This window comes from Siphateles boraxobius, unplaced genomic scaffold (genome assembly GCF_051911475.1).
Source record: "Siphateles boraxobius isolate OS27281-9 unplaced genomic scaffold, OSU_SipBor_1 19, whole genome shotgun sequence".
Taxonomy (NCBI): Eukaryota; Metazoa; Chordata; class Actinopteri; order Cypriniformes; family Leuciscidae; genus Siphateles; species Siphateles boraxobius.
In genome coordinates, this window is record NW_027508799.1 from 2,757,920 (window position 1) to 2,777,497 (window position 19,578).

The 19,578-nt window shown below is 43.4% G+C and overlaps 3 protein-coding genes and 3 non-coding genes across 6 annotated transcripts; 5 read left to right on the forward strand and 1 right to left on the reverse strand.

Annotated features, from left to right (window-relative positions):
* The first annotated feature begins 172 nt into the window (after nucleotides 1-172).
* trnak-cuu (transfer RNA lysine (anticodon CUU)) lies at nucleotides 173-245 on the forward strand. Its single transcript has one exon. It is a non-coding gene; the product is annotated as a tRNA-Lys (tRNA).
* A 127-nt stretch (nucleotides 246-372) lies between these two features.
* Nucleotides 373-446, forward strand: trnan-guu (transfer RNA asparagine (anticodon GUU)). Its single transcript has one exon. It is a non-coding gene; the product is annotated as a tRNA-Asn (tRNA).
* Nucleotides 447-975: 529 nt separating this feature from the next.
* Nucleotides 976-1,048, forward strand: trnak-cuu (transfer RNA lysine (anticodon CUU)). Its single transcript has one exon. It is a non-coding gene; the product is annotated as a tRNA-Lys (tRNA).
* A 318-nt stretch (nucleotides 1,049-1,366) lies between these two features.
* LOC143741601 (uncharacterized) lies at nucleotides 1,367-9,865 on the forward strand. The gene is made up of 4 exons (XM_077233873.1): nucleotides 1,367-1,412; nucleotides 9,001-9,150; nucleotides 9,252-9,338; nucleotides 9,442-9,865. The coding sequence occupies exons 2-4, from the start codon at nucleotides 9,001-9,003 to the stop codon at nucleotides 9,634-9,636; spliced, it is 432 nt and encodes a 143-aa protein (XP_077089988.1). The 5' UTR covers nucleotides 1,367-1,412; the 3' UTR covers nucleotides 9,637-9,865.
* LOC143742377 (uncharacterized) lies at nucleotides 5,056-6,084 on the reverse strand (the record flags this gene model as incomplete). The annotated part of the gene is made up of 1 exon (XM_077235238.1): nucleotides 5,056-6,084. A coding segment is annotated over one exon (1,029 nt), but the record flags the coding sequence as incomplete, so codon positions are not given.
* A 1,434-nt stretch (nucleotides 9,866-11,299) lies between the features above and the next one.
* On the forward strand, nucleotides 11,300-12,242 carry LOC143742378 (uncharacterized). Its single transcript, XM_077235239.1, has 3 exons — nucleotides 11,300-11,439; nucleotides 11,542-11,869; nucleotides 12,030-12,242. The coding sequence occupies exons 1-3, from the start codon at nucleotides 11,300-11,302 to the stop codon at nucleotides 12,240-12,242; spliced, it is 681 nt and encodes a 226-aa protein (XP_077091354.1).
* Nucleotides 12,243-19,578: the final 7,336 nt, after the last annotated feature.

Here is a 19,578-nt window from a genome sequence, read left to right on the forward strand (position 1 = left end):
CCAACAACAGATATGGCTCAAACAAACAAAGTACAACCTACCTCTAGGCTTAACCCTGACTTTACCCGCAAGAGGCTATGCCAAGCCTGTGCGAAATGTGAGGCTCCCTTTCACGGGTGCAATTTGGGCACAGATAAAGACCGCGACCAGCCCGAAGCAGTTCACCGCAGTTGCCCGGCTAGCTCAGTCGGTAAAGCATGAGACTCTTAATCTCAGGGTTGTGGGTTCGAGCCCCACGTTGTGCGCATCTATTAGCCCTCTCTCTTCCCAACGGGTTCTCGGTTTCCAGCGTGGAAAGCGAGTCCGCCATTGTCAGAAAATTCCAGGTCTGCCTTTTTTTTAAAAGCTAACCCATGGACAGGCTAGCCGTAGGTCTCTGTGGCGCAATCGGTCAGCGTGTTCGGCTGTTAACCGAAAGGTTGGGGGTTCGAGCCCACCCAGGGACGAATGGTGTTTATCGTTGACGTCCTGCGATGCAACAACCAACACAGCTGCAGAATTTAGCACACGTGTGTCCACTAACACATCCGTGTCATTTTGGACGCATGACAAGATGTTTCTTGACCCCTTTTAGCGTTTACAGCTTGGTCAGTTGCTTTGTGTTCAAAGAAGACAGCGGGTGTTGTGAAAGTTTACATCAGCTTATGTTTGCTGTGGCGCGTGGATGGAATACTCATGTTTTGTTCCGGGTGGTGGAGGCCTATGTTCCAGAGAGGTCCTGCTCAAAACTCCTTTTAAAACACCATCGAGCATCCTTAATAACTTCCAACATTGATCGAACGTGGAAGTACGTTTGTTTGAGCGTGGATATGGCTCAAACAAAAAAAGTACAATCTAAGCCTACCTCTAGGCTTAACCCTGACTTTACCCGCAAGAGGCTATGCCAAGCCTGTGCGAAATGTGAGGCTCCCTTTCACGGGTGCAATTTAGGCACGGATAAAGACCGCGACCAGCCCAAAGCAGTTCACTGCAGTTGCCCGGCTATCTCAGTCGGTAGAGCATGAGACTCTTCATCTCAGGGTCGTGGGTTCGAGCCCCATGTTGGGCGCATCTATTAGCCCTCTTGGTTTCCAGCGTGGAAAGCGATTCCGCCATTGTCGGAAAAGTCCAGCTCTGCTTTTTTTATAAGCTAACCCATGGACAGGCTAGCCGTAGGTCTCTGTGGCGCTACCTGGATCAGGATCGTCTGTCTCTGGCGCTCTATCCTCGTCCAATCGCGTCGCTCGCTTTCCAATGTGAGATTGGACAAGTGCCAATCACATCGCTCACTGTCCATTGTGAGATTGGACGAGAGCCAATCGCGTCGCGCATGAGAATGGACACAGCCACTCACCGCGCTTACATCCATTGTGAGATTGGATGACGAAACGCGCTCTTCAGAAACCCCTATAACTCCGTTATTACCGAGCAAAGTAAGTTTTAAATGTTTGTTTTTCTTCTTCTGTTGACTATATGATTAATTGTTCATATATTATTTACATTTTCATCCCTCACACAAAGTCGTTTTGTCGAGTGTTTTCTTTTAGCAATCACTAAGTTGCTAACCTAACGTTCTGAGGAGAATTATGAATAAAACCATCATTAAATTCATGTTAAATGACTTTATTTTGTGAGATGTAATTAGGAATCGGTGTTCTGTATGCTAGATCTGTCTGTCGCGATGTTTACGTGGTTTTACTATTGAGAATGAGGACATGCGTCACGGTAGCTTGCTGTCACGTGACGAATTGAGGCCGCCCACCATTTTGGGAGGACACGCTATTGGTTGCCAGGGGCAACAGTGTAAGAGCGATACAGAGACGGATACAAATTGAAACGGATATACGGATAGAAATTACGAGAAATTATATAAATAATATATATATATATATTATATAATATATACATATATAAATAAATATATATAATATAGAAATTAAGAAGAAATGGAGAAGAATGCGGCAAAAGAAAAGGGTCCTTACAGGGTTAACTTACTATCAATGCCAAACAGAGGTATTTGGAGAAATTGGCTGATATTAAAAACGTCGACCCATACGAGCTGCCTGCAGCTGAATGGAACAGAGACCTAGACTCTTTACCACCTTGTACGTATATGGAAATAGTTAATTACTTGGTTTTTGGCATCAGTTATTACACTATGCTAGAATTCAAAGCCTGAAATCCTTGGAAAGTTACGAGACATTCTGCTGCGGCTGGGTGCGTGACTTGGTCATCTACAAGCCCCCAAACTGTGAAAACACCGTTGTACTGGCAAAGGTAAGTTGCTTCACTTTTTGTCAAGTCACTTTTATTTATATAGTGCTTTTTACAATCCAGATTGCATCAAAGCAGCTTAATAATAGGAAAATAACAAAGTTTGTTTCTGCTGTACAGGAGCTCTGAATCAAACAGTGATGAAATTCAGTTCAAAGAAAGTAGTGTCAATTGGGGCTGTAACAATATTGTGTCACAATATATCGCAATACAAAAATGCAACAATATATCGTGGATAGTGACAGTAGTGTGTATAGTTCACCCAAAATTAAAATTACTTTGTGAAAAAAACAACAACAAGTTTACAGTTTTAGTGTCAGTACTACATTAAACTTCTATATATAAATGTTGAATATAATGTAGAATAATGCACTGGGGGAATATTTGTGGGTCCTGATAATGCAGTATGTCTAATGTTACCAGTAAAAAGTGGCGTACATTATTTTAAATATATTTTGTTAGTGACAGAGTGCAAGCATATTCGTCTAAAATAATTCTGTATTTTCAGCTTCAGAGTCATGAATATTTTTATTCTGGTGTCTCTATTGTCCTGTGCATTGGGTTTCCAGCACCAAGTCCAAGCCTATTCATTTACATCCACATTTACATTGTAATGTTGTAGGTTTGTGTGTTGGGGACTTGAGTGCATTAAGGGTGAGAGTGCATGGCGTATTTGTGATCCAGGCAAGGCTGCAGACAAATGGAAATGTGATGTGTGTAACTTGAAAAAATGTGACTTTGTAATATATACATTTTACCTCTTGTATTTAACAGGTCATGCATTCACGGCGGCTCAGCGAACCTCCTCTCACACCATGGGTCATCCTTACACCATCGGGACAAGTGTGTTCAGCCCACTGCACATGCATGGCTGGTGTAGCTGAGTCATGCACCCATGTTGGAGCCCTGCTCTTTATGGTTGATGCCTGTGTCCGTTTGAAGGAAAAGGCCACAGTCACTGATGAACCGGCCTACTGGATGCTGCCAAGCAGCATTGACAAAGTCCATCCAGAGGTTGGCCACAGCATTGACTTCACATCTGCTGCTGCCACACGCAAGTCTCTAAACAGACGCATTGATGGTGAGACCCACAACAGTCCTGCGTTGAGAACACGTTCAACCAAAACAACAACAAAAAACACCCACACCAACACCGGAAGAGCTGGAAACATTCTACAGGGATCTCCATAACACAGGCTCAAGATCAGCCATTTTGAGTGTGCTACCAGAATACTGTGAGGAATTTCGAGACCCTATTCTGCCCATCAGAAGCTTACAGTCTCTGGCAAATGTTTGTGGCACTAGCTTTGATAGGAGTGACCTGTCAGCACTGCAGAAGCACTGCCAAGCCATAAGAAACGTCGCTGATGTGTCAGAGGAACAGGCAGTGCAGATTGAGAGAAGGACGAGGGGACAGCACACCTCGTCACTTTGGTTTGCAGCAAGGGCAGGCAGAATCACGGCCTCCTCAATGCACAGTGTCTATGCAACAGAAGACATCAGCTCACCAGCTCTCTCCACCATAAAGAGGGTTTGTTACCCTACGCGCGGGCCAGGAACAGCAGCCACCAGTTGGGGTATCAAACAGGAGGAGACAGCGAGGCTGGCATACATCACCCAAACAAAAGACCAGCACAGAATTCAACAAGTGCAAACTTGTGGGGTTTTTGTCAACCCAGCCTTCCCACAAGTAGGAGCATCACCAGATGCCATTGTGAGTTGCACCTGTTGTGGAAAGGGCTGCATTGAAATAAAATGCCCAGCTAAGTACAAGGACTACATAGTCCTTGATGCATGTTCATCAGATGACCGCAATTTCTGCCTGCATGTGGTTGATGGTCAGGTGCACCTCAAGAAGAACCACCAGTACTACAGCCAGGTCCAGACTCAACTTTTTGTAACCGACAGTGCATACTGTGACTTTGTAGTATGGACACTGAAGGACTGTGTGATTCTACGCATATCTCCAGACACCTTTTTTTGGAAGGCACGGCTTCTGAAGGCACAGGAGTTCTTCCTGAAGGTGGCTCTCCCTGAACTCGTGATGCAATATTACACAGTACCACCTACCTCCCAAGCATCGTTTGGCCCCAGTGTGCTAAAGCAACAACAGCCACTGGAAGTGCGCATAAAGACGCCAAGAAAGCAGCCTGCCAAAAAAGACAAAGCACCTAAGAGAAATAAGTCAGTGTGGTGTCTCTGTGCTGGACCCGAGAAAGGTCAAATGGTGGCATGTGACAACGAGAACTGTACAGTACAATGGTTTCACTTCCATTGTGTGGGGCTTGTGGACACCCCTTCTGCTGATACTCCTTGGTTTTGCCCTTCTTGTGCTGAATAGTGTTTGATGCACATTACATTAACGCACTTTTTATTGTTTACATTAATGCACTTTTTATTGTTTACATTAACGCACTTTTTATTGTTTACATTAACGCACTTTTTATTGTTTACATTAACGCACTTTTTATTGTTTACATTAATGCACTTTTTTGTGTTTTTTTATCATTGACATTGTTTACATTGAGATTTTTGTTTGTTATTGTTTACATTGCATTTTTTTATTGTTTACATTAATGCACTTTTTATTGTTTACATTAATGCACTTTTTATTGTTTACATTAATGCACTTTTTATTGTTATTTATTTAGAGCATATTGTGAAAACATTAATACACTGTTCATTGTCAGTTCTCAATAAATACTGTTAAGTCATATAAAGGTGTTTAAAGAGTTTATTTCATATTTACATTAATTTCATAGTAGATTAGATTACACTTTATTTTCAACAAAAAGTCTGCACTCAGGCAACACTTTTGCATATATTTACCAAGGCACAGCAAACAGTGACAATCTTGTCCAACGCCATTATGTTTTCACCTTCACATTTGAGAAGCATGTTCACAGGTACAGTTGAGTGTAGGAATTTAAATTTGTTCCGCACAACACCAATCACCCTCTCCACATGAATCCTGAGATGTGCTATGGCCCTAGTCTCCTCCAAATCCTTTGCCTCCAGCTGTGCACGACCCCTTGTGAAAGTAGGTACCTTAACCTCAGCACACATCATACCCACACTTTCCCTGATATTAAATCCTCTATCTGCCAGCACAATGTCACCTGGCAACAGTTTGTTGAGGAAACCACTCTGCTCTGTAATGTGTTTGTCACTAGCGCGCCCACCCCACCCTTCGGATATGAAAGAAATTACACCCTGGGGTGTAATCACAATCAGATAATTCATTGTGTATGCATGTTTATACTGAGAAAAAGTCTGTGCCCTTGCAAGTACATTTGAGGGTTTTTCAATAAAAACCTCAAAACAGTCCACAATTGCAGCCACATGTTTTCCGAACGATTCCACAAACTGGTGTGGCATACTGGTCAATAAACTTTCTCTGCATGGCCAGTACACCAAAGGAGACAGCCGTCCATACATCACACTAAGAGTGTGGTGAAAGGCATCACTGGCTGTTGTCCTGTGCACCCGAAACAGATGGCCTAGATGCTGTATTGGCAGGTCCAGTCTAAGGCGCATAAGAGTCATCAGGACAAGCTGGAAGGGTGAGAGCTTCTTCAAACTACCTTGAGGCAGATATGGCATGAGACTGAACAGAAGTGTCTGAAACATTACATAGGTCGGAAGTCCCGTGTAGTACTTCACTCTGTTATCATCACCACTCAGAAAGTTCTCATTCATCTGGTACTCTTCAAGTTCCTCCTTCAGCTTTCTATTTTCCTCCAAAAGACTGTTAATACCATCCTGTCTAGATGAGCAGAGTGCACATTCCTGTGCCGGGGATGGCGGCTCCTTGTGCTGCGCCAGCGGTGGCACTTGCTCCTGTTGCTGTGCTGGGGATGGTGGCACTTGCTCCTGTTGCTGTGCTGGGGATGGTGGCTGCTCCTGGTGCTGTGCTGGGGATGGTGGCACTTGCTCCTGTTGCTGTGCTGGGGATGGTGGCTGCTCCTGTTGCTGTGCTGGGGATGGTGGCTGCTCCTGGTGCCGTGCTGGGGATGGTGGCTGCTCCTGGTGCTGTGCTGGGGATGGTGGCTGCTCCTGGTGCCGGGTCCTGCGATTTACTTGTCGCAGAAATCTTGCTTCATCTGTTTGCTTAACATCACTGTGGCCTAACCGCAAAGATGGTTTCCAGTCAGGGTGGTTCTCCAACATCTCATATGATGGTTTACCTAGAACAGAATAATTTGATTAAGAAATTTGATTTGATTAAGACATCTTGCAGAAAAAAGGCTAAGGACATGAGGGAATATGCATCTTTGTGATGCATCCAAAGTGGGGAAAGTTATTGTAGAGAACCACTGTGTGGGGCAAACACATTACTGCGAGCACATTTCACTGACAAGCAAGCATAATGTCATGAACACTAGTTTTGTTAAAAACAACAACATTGATGGCTGTGCAAGTATTTTCAAAGAAACAACAGTTTGATAGATACAGTGCTAAGCATAAGTGAATAGACCCATGCTAAAGTTGACTAAAAAGAGGAATAAAAAATGACATCTTTTGGAAATTTATCTAAATGCCTTAATTTAAAAAAAATCCAACCTTTAAGACACCAACTTTCTTTGTGAATGAATAATGTATCGTAAATAAATTAATGTTCTTCCTTTATATACAGGGTGCATAAGTCAGGACACCCCATGTTAAATTCCCATAGAGGCAGGCAGATTTTTAAAGGCCAGTTATTTTATGGATCCAGGATAATATGCATCCTGATAAAGTACCCTTGGCCTTTGGAATTAAAATAGCCCCACATCATCACACACCCTTAGTACCAAACCTTGATAATGGCATGGTTTTATTTCAGTTAGCCTAATAGCTGGTTGGATTTGCATTGAGAGATAATCTTATGGAAACTACCCCATGCCAATCTCTAGGTAGAGTGATTTTTACTATTTTTTTTTTAATTAAAGCAATAAGATCAATTTACAAAATATGATTTTTATTCCTCTTTTTAGTCAAATTTATTATGGATGTATCACTTTTGCTTAGCACTGTAACTTAGTTAGCTAACGTTAGCAGGCTAGGCAATAACGTCAGGTTAACTTCATGACTTTAAAAGCTGAACATAAACACATTTAAAGAATTTTTAGAGAACTTACCCGAATGAAAATGCATAGAACACACTCTCATCGAGTCGGAGATGCGGTCGAAAGTAATGTCCTTTCTTCTAACAGCTGCAACCCAAGAAATCCGACGTCTCTTTGTCACATCGGAGACATGCTCTCCTTCCTGCTTTTTCCATTTAGGGAAACGAAAAAAATGTAACAAATGGTTGCTACAGTTCCCACGACGATCGTGTGAGACACTGGAGCAGTTTTTACACAGCAGTGTTTTCCAGGCATTCTAACACTGCGACAATTACCAATATAAACAATAAGCGTTGCTAGCGGGTGTCCTCCCAAAATGGCGGAAAGCTGTCTCCGGGGGGCGGGGCGCTGTGTCGTGAGGACATCTCCTCATTCTCAATAGTAAAAGTGATTGTCTTAATAAACGGTGATCACGTGATCACGAGTTGCCTATAATCTTACATATTAAACACCATTTAGTCAGCTTTAAGTTCGGTTTGAATGAAAAAAAAAACGTATTGTTGTAGATAACGTCATCACTTATATTAACCATGGTTTTACTATGGTAAAATAAGTGTTTCTGTTTATAAACTATGGCCACGTCATCACGAGTTGCCTCTAATCTTGCATATTAAACACCATTTAGCCAGCTTGAAGTTCGGTTGTAATAAATAAAAACTCTTATAGTTGTAGATAAAGTCATCACTTATAATAACCATGTTTTTACTATAGTATATGTGTTTCTGTTCATAAACTGTGGTCACATTATCACCAGTTGCCTATAATCTTAAATATTAAACACCATTTGAAGATTGGTTTGAATAAATAAAACCTCTTATAGTTGTAGATAAAGTCATCACTTATAATAACCATGGTTTTACTATAGTATAAGTGTTTCTGTTTATAAACTGTGGTCACTTTATCACCAGTTGCCTATAATCTTAAATATTAAACACCATTTGAAGATTGGTTTGAATAAATAAAACCTCTTATAGTTGTAGATAAAGTCATCACTTATAATAACCATGGTTTTACTATAGTATAAGTGTTTCTGTTTATAAACTGTGGTCACTTTATCACCAGTTGCCTATAATCTTAAATATTAAACACCATTTGAAGATTGGTTTGAATAAATAAAACCTCTTATAGTTGTAGATAAAGTCATCACTTATAATAACCATGGTTTTACTATAGTATAAGTGTTTCTGTTTATAAACTGTGGTCACTTTATCACCAGTTGCCTATAATCTTAAATAATAAACACCATTTAGTCAGCTTGAAGTTTGGTTTGAATAAATAAAGCAATGTTATAAGTAGTAGAAATAGTCATCCCTTAAGAAAATTAACCATGGTTTTACTATAGTATGTTTATTTAGCTGATTACCATTTATATAACCACAGTTTTTACTATGAATATAATGGTTAGACTGTGGTTAGTGTAGCAAAACCATGGTTCGTTTGTGTTAAACTATATGAACCATGTTTTATTTGTTGTAAAATCATTTTCCGGAAGGGGTGCCATCATTTAGTTAGCTTGAAGTTTTGTTTGAATTCTTTTTTTATATAGTTGTATCATTATAATTTAGTGGGGGAAAAAATCAGTGTAGTCCAGTACTTGCAAAAATCCATTTGTTTACTTTTATTTCCCTGTTATGTTTAGATGAGCACAAAGCCAAAGAGCCACAAGGCCATGGGAGATGGCGAGTGGATGATGAGGTTGAGGGCTTTTGCCAGCTCTGGGGTTTGGCCTTCTGGAGGAGGAAATAGACCAGCCCCAAGGCAGCGGAAGTGGTATGACCTCTATCAGAAGGTAAAGCAAAGTTATCTCTATCTCATTACATAGTATGTAGTATGCACCTGAAAATGAATGGTGCAGAAAATATCAGTAAATAATGCTTCTTGTCTTTTCAGATTGAGAAATGCCCCATGCAGGTCCACGGACAGACCACCCTCTTTGGAGGGTCCATGGTCTGCAACTGTGGATTCCACACCACTAAGGTGATGCATTTGAAAATGACATTTAATGTTGCATTACATATATGTTAAAATACTGTTATGCTGTTTCACTACATCTTATGCCCTTCTGGTGTTGTTTACGCAGCCTGCCGCTGCCACTCAGTCTTCTGCTGCACCTCCCCAGTCTGAGGCTCCTGGCACAGCTGCTCCCCAGTCTGAGGCTTCAGACACTAATCCTACCCTACGGACATTCCTGAGGCCCCCTCCAAGTTTGTCAATGGTGAACATTAAATCTGTAATTAATGTTGACTTAGATTCATTTTGTATTTGTTTGATATGATCTACGGCCCACCAACATCAAAATAATTCTAGCATACTCCTGCAGACTGATCAGTCAGGCCATTCACATTTTTACACGCACGCACGCTTGCACGCACGCACACACACACACACACACACACATTTTTTTTTGACTATATTAGTGAGGACATTGCATAGACTTCCATTGCCTTTATGTCAGGTTAATTTATATTTTCTATCACCAAACCGACCCTTACCCCTAAACCTACCCACCACACATAAGTAAACACTCGATTTGAATAAAAATGTTTGTGTTGAAAATGTATAGTGTGGTTGTCATACAATTAACTTTGTTTCTCTTTTTAGTTCACTAAGTCACGCTTTGGTGGGTCTCAGATGTCGTCACTTAAGCCAAATTTAGTGGGTCGGAGGACCCCCAGCCCCTCTCCTCCACCCTCTTCAAGGACCCCCAGCCCTTCTCCCAGCCCCTCTCCTCCTCCATTCTCCGTGAGGACCACCACCCCTTCTCCATCCTTTATGAGGGCCCCATCTATGGCCTCTGTGAGGACCACCACCCCTTCACCATCCTGTGTGAGGAGCCCCAGTCCTGCTCCATCCTCTTCAAGGACCCCCAGCCCTTCTCCTCCCAGCCCGTCTCCTCCTCCATCCTCCGTGAGGACCACCAACCCTTCTCCATCGTTTGTGAGGGCCCCATCTATGGCCTCTGTGAGGACCACCACCCCTTCTCCATCCTCTGTGAGGAGCCCCAGTCCTGCTCCATCCTCTGTGAGGAGCCCCAGTCCTGCTCCATCCTCTGTGAGTATACCAGCAATTTACTTATTTTTTAAATTCACTTTGGTACTGTTTCACAAGTAAGGCATGCATTTTTAAAACTCTTTACAAAACTCCAAGCTGATCACACATGTAATACAGCTAGTCATTCTTTCAAAACCTGATCTCATGCTTTCATTCTAGTTAACCTAAATGAGAAGTATTCAAGTATTCAGTTTTATAGTATTCAATTCAATTCACATGTATTTGTATATGTATATATATTTTTTATTATTATTTATTTATTAATTATACATTTTAATTATAATTATGTATTTACAATGTATATAGTTTCAAAGCAGCTTTACAGAAAATGCATGCGTCTAGGATACAATTTAGAGTGACCTGTTAACAGAGATGTACATATACAAATCACATAGTTATTAAGCTAATAATGTAGTAATTTAAAGAATGTCTTTATTTACCAATTGCTTTTGGGAATTGCAACAAAGCAATTAAAAAACACTATTGGACAGGCTGTGGTGTATATCACAGAAGCCTTTATTTATACAATAAACAAATTGTCTTCCAAACAGGAGGAGCCTGGAGGAGTCATGCCAGCCCCGGCTGGGGCCTCAGCTTCATTCTGGTTGCCAGGGGAAATGAGCAAGACCATCCCTGTGCAGGACCAGAGGTGGATTGCCAACACCTTATTTCACTCTGGCAAGCTGCGGCCAGATTTGAAGCTGTGGTATGAGCCCCCTGTCCCAGCCCTCATTTACCACCAGACACCAACTCCAGACCGGTTCTTCACCCATCGATTGATGGTGTGGATGCCTTACCACCTGTGGAAGGTGAGGGTGTCCTGCCCAGATTGTGGCAAGAACCTGACGGGCAATGGTGTTCACAAGAGGGCTCGGAAGGTCCTGGACATGGACAGGTACTACATGATGGTGACAGAGACACTCAGGTGCACTGTGTGTTCTCTTAACTATCTGTCAACAAGTCAGACTGTCCGGGACCTGCTTGACCTGCCTCACCAGAAAATGTTCCGGCTGATCCTGACCCGCAAGTGAGTGAATCAGTGTAGAAAAGATGTTGATTGTAAGAATTAAACCACTGAATTGACCCTTCAATTAACATGTAACTAATCACAGCAACAATGCGTTTTCAGGTATGCCTGTGACATCCGTGTCATTAGGCTGCTTCAGGACCGGACGCTAGGCAACAGTCCAGCTCGATTGGTGAGGGAGTTGAAAGAGAACCATGGGGAAGAATGGCTGAATCGGTTGGCACACTATCTTGGGGAGTGTGCTGACTTTGTGGATCGACCCAGCCTCTTTCCGGTGGTCTGCCAGGAGCCTCCAGAGCCCATCGACATCCCCACCAGTCGTTGGGTGCTGTCCGTATACGGCAGGGACATCCTCTGCCGTACAGACCACATCAAGGCCAGCATCACGTCGACCTTTGGCACCATCTTAAAGATGGATTCCACCAAAAAGGTAATAAATAATCTGACTCTGTAATAGACTTACATGTTCTTAAATACTGCCAAATAGACATTTTTCTCAATCGCTGTGGCTCAATTCTCAAATGAGATTTTTCTCTCTTAAAACAATAAGTTCAGATCTCTGAATGTGTCGTTACATTTGTAAATTCCAGATCACAAAGAAGCTGGCTGGCCATGGACGGGGGACAGCACTCTGGGTGAGCTCTATTGGCAATGAGGTCGGCCAGATACTGACCAGTGTCCTGTCGGTGCAGGAGGGGCCAGGACTGGACAGGATGGTGGCTGGTGTCATGGAGCGGTACCGCCTGGCAGCCGTTCCACCCCCCAGTGCTGCTGTATGTGGACTGTGGCTGCTGCGTGAGTAGTGAGGGGGCAAATAGCAAGCTGCACACAAGGTTTGGGCAATGGCCAGACCTCCACATCCGGCTGGACATCTGGCACTTTATGAGAAGGCTGGCCGTGGGCTGCACCACCGATGCCCATCCCCTCTACCCAACCTTCATGGGATGCCTGTCCGCCTGCATTTTTGAGTGGGATGCGGGGGACCTCATCCTGTTGCGGCAGGCCAAAAAACAACAGCTGATGCAGGAGGGTAGGCCAGCTATTACTGACCTCCTGGTGGACAGGAGCATCAGTAAAAGGGACCTCAGCCTTTACTGCCGCAGGAGGACGCGCAGTGAGGAGGACACCATTCGCCTCATCGAGAGGCTGCTGCAGGAGCTGGGGGGGCCAATGGGAGGGACCTTATGGGTGTGCCACTTCTGGATCAAGTGCGCATGGAGCACATCTGGCGTGTGCAGAAACGCCATGTCAGGTGCATCCAGGACTTGCCAGAAGTGCCGCTCTACACTGAGGTAGGCACCACCAAAAAGGCGGGGGTCATCCTGACCAGGTATCGCTGTGCCAGAGGGTCCACATCCCTGGAATCTTTCCATTGCCACCTGAACAGGTTCATTCCAGGTTAGTGTCTCGCATGTATGATGTCTTAAATAACTGCTATGCATTATTCAGATTGAAAGGCACATCCTTTTACAGTGGTATAAATGTTTTGTTCTTCTTCTAGGAACCAGTGCCAATGCACTGAACTTCCAGCTATACCTCCTGGAAGGCCTGAACAGGTGGAATCAGGATCGGGGGACTGCGGCAGTGACCGGCAAGCCAGCGTCCCTTCTCACCTACTCCGGGGATATGGCTCACTGCGTCAACACCAACAGCCTGAAGGTGTTTGGCCGGGCTTTTGTGCCAACTTTCAGGGCACCTGCCAAATACACTGGTATGTCTTACCCTTATCTGGCTACATTATACTTTTAATTTGTGGGTTTTTAATGTTCCAACTAGAGATTGAGTCCATAATTTTATTATTCCCATTAACAAAGCCAACCATACACTGAGTCTGATTACAGTTGCATTATATCTTGACCGAATGCTTTGAATATAATTAGTCATGTATGTGTGTGCTTTTTTGTTCTTTTTCATAGGAGAGCTGCTTGGTGTTGACTATCTCCTGAGTCAGACTGGACAGCCTCTGGTGGTGAACCCCGACTCAGAGGAGACAGAGAACATGCTGGAGGATGTGGATGAAGGCCTGGACGAAGAAGACGAGGGCTTCGGGTAAGACCTGACTCATGACATTAATGTGTCAAGTCTTACCGATGACCCTAGCTTCTCTGTCTCCTCCTGCTTTATGCCCTCTGAGTCTCTATCCTCCACCACGCCTGCCACCTTCTCTCAGCCTGCTGCTACCCCATCTCAGCCTGCTGCCTCATCCACCTTGGCTGCTGCCCTGGCTCCTCCCTCCTGCCAGTCTGTTGCCTCAAGCCTTACTGCCTCCTCCTACACCACCCGGCCCGCTGCCTCATCCACACAGCCTGCTGCCTTATCCACCATGGCTGTTGACCTGGCTGTTCCCTCATGCCAGCCTGTTAGCTCTACCCATACTGCCTCCTCCACCCAGTCTGCTGCCTCCTCCACCCCCCAGTCTGCTGCCTCCACCCAGTCTGCTGCCTCCTCCGCTGCCTCCTCCACCCCCCGTTCTGCTGCCTCCTCCACCCCCCAGTCTGCTCCCTCCTCCGCTGATTCCTCCACCCCCAGTCTGCTGCCTCCTCCACCCAGTCTGTTGCCTCCTCTGCTTCCTCCTCCACCCAGTCTGCTGCCTCCTCCGCTGCCTCCTCCACCCAGTCTGTTGCCTCCTCTGCTTCCTCCTCCACCCAGTCTGCTGCCTCCTCCGCTGCCTCCTCCACCCAGTCTGCTGCCTCCTCCACCCAGTCTGCTGCCTCCTCCATGCTGCAGCCAGGTGCTTCAGCATCTCCTGATGAGTCTGCGGTATGTAAATACTTTTTTTTATTACAAATGTCTAAATTATTGTCACAGTCTGCTGACATTTTAGAATGCAATAATCAATCCTGGTATTTCTATAGAACAGTGTATATGTATCTGTGTTTTATCCCACTTCACTGTTCTCATATTGTTGCTCATATCTTTATTTTTTCAGGCTGTGGATGACTTTGGTGTGCCAGGTATGGACAGAGTCGACAGCCTGGCGGAGTGTCTTGTGGAACTCAGGAACCATCCCTCTCTGGCACTCACCAACCAGCAGGTCAGGATCATTCAACTTTTTATACTTTCCCTCTTTGACTTGTCATACATGTTTACACTTGCTTGTTTTTTTTCTCATTTGCTCTGTATTATATGCTCTTCTCTGCTTAGGTGAGCAATATTGTTGCTATTTGGCAGAACCTGCTGGACTTCGACAAGAGGAGAGTCATGTTTTCTTCCAGACACAGGAGCAGGCTGGATACTGGGAGGTTCAGGTCACCCAAGAAGAGGCAGGAGTTCACTCCAGGGGTGGAGAGTGTGAAGAGGCATGCACTCACCACCACTGCCCCACTTGCCCAGTGGCCAGATTGTTCTCGCCTGATTGAGACAATTTTTGTCAGGCTCTGTGCCATTCACCGGAGTCCCAAGAAGAAGGGGACTGGCACAGTGTCCAGATGGGACCTCATCCTGGAGGACTATAGAAAAATCAGGCGGTGCATTCTGGGAAATGCAACAGTAATGCAGCAGACCACAATCCAGCTGGTGGACGTGAGCCACACCACCTTGGTTCAGTGGCACAACAGCCGGGTAAAAAGACAGGACACTGCAGTTGTAATGCAGGGGCTGGAACTGCCTAGCCGCTTGTCTGTTGCTGCTGACCCTCTGCTCCCTGCCAATGTGCGCCCCCCATCTGCGCCCCCCCAGCCAGGCCCGGCTCACCAGTACCACCTGCCAAGTAGCACTGTGGGCCAGGCACAGGTGAAGAGGAAGAGGAAGATCCCTTCAGCCCCAGTGGTTTTGACACCAGCAGCTGAGACACCACCAACCCAGCGGCAACTATTTCCTGCTCCTCCCCCAGGAACTCAACTGCTGATGTTGACGCCAGTTGCCTCACAGCAGGGGCCCGTCCTGGTTGCTGCTCCACAGGCTCTAAGGGTCAGCCTCTCCTCTGCCCCTCCTGCTCCAGCTCTAGCTCCAGTTCGAAAACTGACCCGCAAAGTGCAGCACAACACTTGCAAGAAATGCGGGCAGTTCAGAACAGCAGAGACTGGGCACAGTCAGTACAAGGGAATTGTATACTGCCCCTCAGTAGAGACAGTGGCAAAGGAGCAGTGGTTGGAGGATATAAAAAAAGAAAATAAATAATTTATTTCTCCTTGTATATAGTTTTCCTTGTATATAGTTCTCCTTGTATATAGTTTTTAAAAAAAGGATGAAAATAAAATGAAAGTTTGGTCTTTTGATCATAAATGCTTCTCTCCTTGTTTTTTGTGTGTTCCTTTACTATAGTATCGTTCCAAAGTTAGTCACTTGTGAAAAAAATGTTGTAATGGATGAATTCAGTAATACAATAATTGACTAGTTTTTAGAATAGTTTTTATAAAATTACTGACGCAGAAATATAATTAAAACTATAGTTTAATGAATATAATTAAAAGTATAGTATAATTTACTATAAATAAAATATCTAGAATCATTTAAATGTCATTAGTACAATATTCATTTATATTGTAAAACGACAGAACAGAACTCATTTCTGTAATATGGAAACCAGTTATGTGATTTTTAATGATAAAACATAATTCACACCATAACACAGTCATCTTAATTTCTGGCAGCAGTGGGATTCGAACCACCAACCTTGTGATCATCTTTAATCCCATATAAATGTATAGGAAGATACAAAAAAACAGTTTTTGCAATAATTTATGACAAACGTAGACTTTCAAAAATATTGATATTGGGGGGACAAAGTCATAAAAAATCTCTTTCTTTTCTTTTCCTCTCCTTTTTCCTTCTTTTCTCTCTTTTTTCCTCTTTTTTCCCTCTTCCCCCTTCTTCCGTCTCTTCCCCCCCTCTAACAGAATATTGTTCCCCAGCTTTGGCGCAATCGGTAAGCGCGTTCAGCTGTTAACCGAAAGGTTGGTGGTTCGAGCCCACCCAGGGACGAATGGTGTTTTTCGTTGACGTCCTGCCATGCAACAACCAACACAGCTGCAGAATTTAGCACACGTGTTTCCATTAACACATCCGTGTCATTTCGGACGCATGACAAGATGTTTCTTGGCCCCTTTTAGCGTTTACAGCTTGGTCAGTTGCTTTGTGTTCAAAGAAGACAGCGGGTGTTGTGAAAGTTTACATAAGCTTATGTTTGCTGTGGCGCGTGGATGGAATACTCATGTTTTGTTCCGGGTGGTCGAGGCCTGTGTTCCAGAGAGTTCCTGCTCAAAACTCCTTTTAAAACACCATTGAGCATCCGTAATAACTTACGACATCGATCGAACGTGGATTTTGTTCTCATAAGGAGGGCACCGGTAACTTGTAACCTATCAGGCTCTCATGCATGAGGTCAATCGATTCGGCATAGGCCTATATGTACTAGCGTTTTTGCTTCCGGTTGGAGGTTGTGTCCCTCCAACTCTTTGTTGTATGACTCACTTTTGTCTTTGGATATTTGGAGAAGTTTGTCTTCAGTAACCGCTCTCTCACTCGACAGACCGAAACGGAACTTTAACTCCGGGTGGTGCTAATTATTGGCCTGCTCTACTGGGTCAATTTGTATCCCCCAACAACAGATATGGCTCAAACAAACAAAGTACAATCTAAGCCTACCTCTAGGCTTAACCCTGACTTTACCCGCAAGAGGCTATGCCAAGCCTGTGCGAAATGTGAGGCTCCCTTTCACGGGTGCAATTTAGGCACGGATAAAGACCGCGACCAGCCCGAAGCAGTTCACCGCAGTTGCCCGGCTAGCGGTGCCTGGAGAACGAGAGACTGTCAATTGCCATCCAATCACGTATAACTATTGGCATCTTTCCATCTTTGTTCACAGCCAATCAATAAATCCTGATCCCATCATCTCCTTTTCCTAGCTTCCAATTATTATGATCCATTTTTAACCTTTTTTTTTTATACGTATGCATCAATCACGTATCAGTATGTGTATCTTTCCCTCACAGTTTACAGCCAATCAATAAAGTCCATTTCCGAAATCTCCGTCTCCTTGCTTTTGTTGACAACCAATCACTATCCTTCATTCCCAAAAACCCTACATCTACCTGACGGGGCATCGCCAGAGGTTAAGTGGTTTCCAGCGGTTTTGAAAAAACTGTTGAAACTTTACAGGTGTCAAAGTACTGGGTTTACTTTGGATTTCACGTTACTACATCGAGGTAAGAAACCGACAATGTTGTTATATTTAGTTAAGTGACTTGCACTAGTTAGCTAGCGTATTACGTGTACCCACGTTACAAGAACGTCTTATTTATGTAGCAGAGGTCAAGGGTAGCGGCCCGTTTCATTATTTTTAATGAATGTTTACAGTTTTACATGTTTATATCAATATAATTACTATCGTGCATAATGTATGTTATTACATTGTTATGCTTACATTAAGTTGGCTAAAAATAGCTAGCCTATCATATAGATTACCTCGTACCGCTATATGGATGAATTATGCATAACGTTAACGTTAATTAGCCTACAGTTTTGGGTGCCAGTTTTTACCAGAGGTAAAATAATTTGTGTCTGTTCATTTCAGTTGTAATTCAATACATAGGCTAACCATAAAACTGCGCCTTTATTAACATTAACATTACGTTGTATGACGTAATATGGGCCTTGTGTTGTGTAAGTGGGCTATAATCGATAATAATCATAATGTGGGCTAATTGTAAGTCTATGTAATCGAAATGGAATGTAATAATCTGATTTTTATGGAGTTATGGGTAACACTTTACTTGAAGGGGTGTGCATAAGACTAACATGACACCTTCATAATCATGACATGACACATGTTATGAATATGAAGGAAGTTTCATGCATGTTTATGACAACTGTCATTAAGTGTCATTCGCTCAATTATGATATTTTTAATGCAAATATGACATTGTTTGAGATGTCTTTGTTATGACACCTTGACATAAACCAATACATCATAACCTGTCAGTGTCTTTGTCATGACAACTTGACATTACTAAGACAACACAACCTGTCATAAACATGACATAGCAGATTAATTATCAAACTTAAGAAACCACTTAGCTTTATTGGTTAACATTACATTAAACTGTCAGGTGGTTGGTTTTGACATTGGCTGTCATGAGGCCATTATAACTGTTTAATGACAAATTCAATTTGTACCACTGTAGTTGAGGTCACGAAAAATATTCATTACACAGTTATAATGGCCTCAAGACAGCCAATGTCAAAACCAACCACATGCCAGTTTAACTTAATTTAATGTGAAGTTGTCATGACAAAGACACTGACAGGTTATGATGTTATGGTTTATGTCAAGGTGTCATAACAAAGACATCTTAAACAATGTCATATTTGCATTCAAAATGTCATTATTGAGCGAAAGACACTCAATGACAGTTGTCATAAACATACATAAACCCTACTTCATATTCATGACATATGTTATGTCATGGTTATGAAGGTGTCATGTCAGTCTTATGTACACCCCTTCAAGTAAAGTGTTACCGGAAGACTTAATTACTGCGTCACTTAAATACCTTCACATCTATCCAATCACGTCCTTATTCTTACTGTATAAAAGATTGGTACTTACACATGTTTGAGTTCGCAGATGCCGACGTGACAACAACCTCCACCCTCCCCACCACCACCAGGATGGTCCTGTCTATACTTCCCAGGGGGTCGGCTGCGCCCCTGCCTTCGTCTTCAGGCAGAAGATGCTGATCCGCTACCCTTTGACTATGAACTACGGACGGGGCCTACGCCAAAGAACTTTATAAATAATTGCTTGCTGGGCTGCCAATAAATGGATGCTTTGTTACATCATTTTATCTCCTGAGTCTTTCTGGTAGAAATGTATTGAGAAGTGATTAATAAAAATGATTTGTATATATGAAGTATATATTTTTTATACAATTGCTTTGTAAATATGTGGACTTTAATGGAACCCAAACACCAAGAGTGTAAAGTGTACATGAGGAGAATATGAGGTTAATCAATAGGTCAGATAGCAAAAAATATCCGCTCGGCTTCTTTTTGCCGCCGGCTCTAAGCTGTCGGCTATAGGTGCGTCCCACTGGCGGGGATGAAACGTTTGCCGCCGAATTCGTCACTCCCATTTCTTGCGAGGGCCGACTGCTTCATTTTCTCTGGCGGTTGCCTCCGTAATGGACTGCGGCAGGC